The sequence below is a fragment of the Sinocyclocheilus anshuiensis genome, unplaced genomic scaffold (assembly GCF_001515605.1).
Source record: "Sinocyclocheilus anshuiensis isolate Anshui unplaced genomic scaffold, SAMN03320099.WGS_v1.1 scaffold478, whole genome shotgun sequence".
NCBI classification, from domain to species: domain Eukaryota; kingdom Metazoa; phylum Chordata; class Actinopteri; order Cypriniformes; family Cyprinidae; genus Sinocyclocheilus; species Sinocyclocheilus anshuiensis.
The window spans coordinates 1,229,232-1,231,062 of record NW_015542376.1 but is presented as its reverse complement, the minus strand read 5'-3'; the positions used below and the strand labels follow the sequence as shown (position 1 = coordinate 1,231,062).

General features: G+C 35.4%; 1 protein-coding gene across 1 annotated transcript in view; it reads left to right on the top strand.

Moving 5' to 3' along the window:
- Nucleotides 1-505: 505 nt before the first annotated feature.
- The window catches only part of LOC107692294 (stromelysin-3-like), a 20,715-nt gene continuing 19,389 nt past the window's right edge, over nt 506-1,831 (top strand). Inside the window, exon 1 of the mRNA XM_016491274.1 lies at nt 506-699. Coding sequence (XP_016346760.1) covers nt 595-699 — 105 coding nt within the window. The 5' untranslated portion in view covers nt 506-594. The remainder of the gene's footprint in view (nt 700-1,831) is intronic.

Sequence of the window (1,831 nt, the reverse complement as noted above, 5' to 3'; positions counted from 1 at the left end):
TATATATATATATATATATATACATACATATATATATATATATATTCATTTATTTGTAAATTAATTAAAAGCTTATTTATTTTTAATTAGTAAATTAATATAATATGCAAAAGAACACGAGGGTTCAATTAAACAGGCGCACTTCATAAACTGGAATAAAATCACAAATTTTAACACTAGCAGGCAGACACGTCGTCAATATAGCGACTGACAAAATGTCAACAGCATATCATTACTTATCCAAATGTTAGAGAGGACAGTCACTATCTAAACCTCTCTTACTAAGCCACATCACTGAAAACCAATCCTGCTCTCTACCCACCGTCGCCCCTCTCGCGACGGAGCGCGCCAAAGGAATGGATGGCTGAATCATGTGATTGCCGGTGAGCTTGCCACTCCAGCCTCTGAAAGAAAAGTGTAATTTGAAGAATAGAGAACAAAGAAATCAGAGAGTATAAAATCCCTCGGCTAGTCCGTACTTGGTCAGAGTAAAGCTCGACAGACAGGCGCGCGCGCTCTCCCTGCCTTCCCTCGCGCTCGTATAGTAAAGTGGCCCGCGCGCAGGTGGTGCGTGCAGCTCTGAATCCGATCAGGATGATGCGATCTGCACAGCTTCTCGCTGCAGTCTTATGCTGCTTAGTGTGCATTCATTCTCTACCGGTACCAGACGGAAACAGCCACAGGTACAAACCTGCAGCGGTAAGTGAATTTAAATTTTTTTTAAGCAAGTAGAAGATAACAAAAGTTACTATAACTTGAAATAAAGATAACTTGAAATATATTAGACATGTTTTGTTAAGCAAATGCATACACAAATAATGTAAACTAATTCTAAAATAAATCATTTCAATATGAGTTATTTGCACTCCATGCAAATACAATATACGCCTCCATAGAAGGACTATAAAATATAAAAACATTAAAAGGTAATGAATTTCAAATTTGCATGCAACGTTGCCATTCACCTGTTAGGCATCTACTCAAGATATGCTACTAGAATAAACAAAACGTATGTATATGAAGAAGGCAATACCTGCAGAGAGCTCATTTATATATTTGCATTAGTGAAATGTGTGGCAACTGTAGATTTATAACACAGACATAATATTGTCTAAGATTTTTGTTTTGAAAGAACAAAACTGCTTAGTGTAGTTCATGCTCAGTATGTTTGCAGTTGTTTAAGGGATGGGATCTACTGTAGAAGTTTTTTTTTTCTTCAGGTATGTGTATGTGGGTCAGTGAGTCATTGACGGTGTCTGAAAAGGCAACTGCATTGTTGCCTAGTTAGTGAATGGCAGCATTTTGTGTATGATGGTGCCGAAACTGTTTCAAACAGGCTTCCAAAAACATAGTAACATACTTTCTAATGGTCTAAAACAAATTCTAGTCAACTTTAGTGATGACCAAGCAAACATTTAGTTAATAAAAATGTAAAAAAATGTATTTTTGTATAAAAATGGAATAACAGGTTTAGAAAAAATATAGAACATTAAAATTGAAATTTATTTATTAACTTTCTCATAATTTAACCTCCCACACAATGTTTTTAATGGAAAATCAAGCATACATTAATGTTGCCTTCAAAAACAACCAGATGAAGGTATCTTGGTAGACAGGATGAGGCGCAAATGTTTGAAACCTTGTTGCTTATACATTGCATGCAAAGTCAGCATTTTTCAGCAGACAGCCATTGTTGAATGAATTATTATCATGTCTTTTTATCCATATAGCTCAATGCTATTCTGTTGAACCCACCCAGCTCTTTGTTGAATTGGTTTCAGAAAAAAAACTATAATTGTGATGTAGTCTTTATGGTTTAAACTTCCTGCTG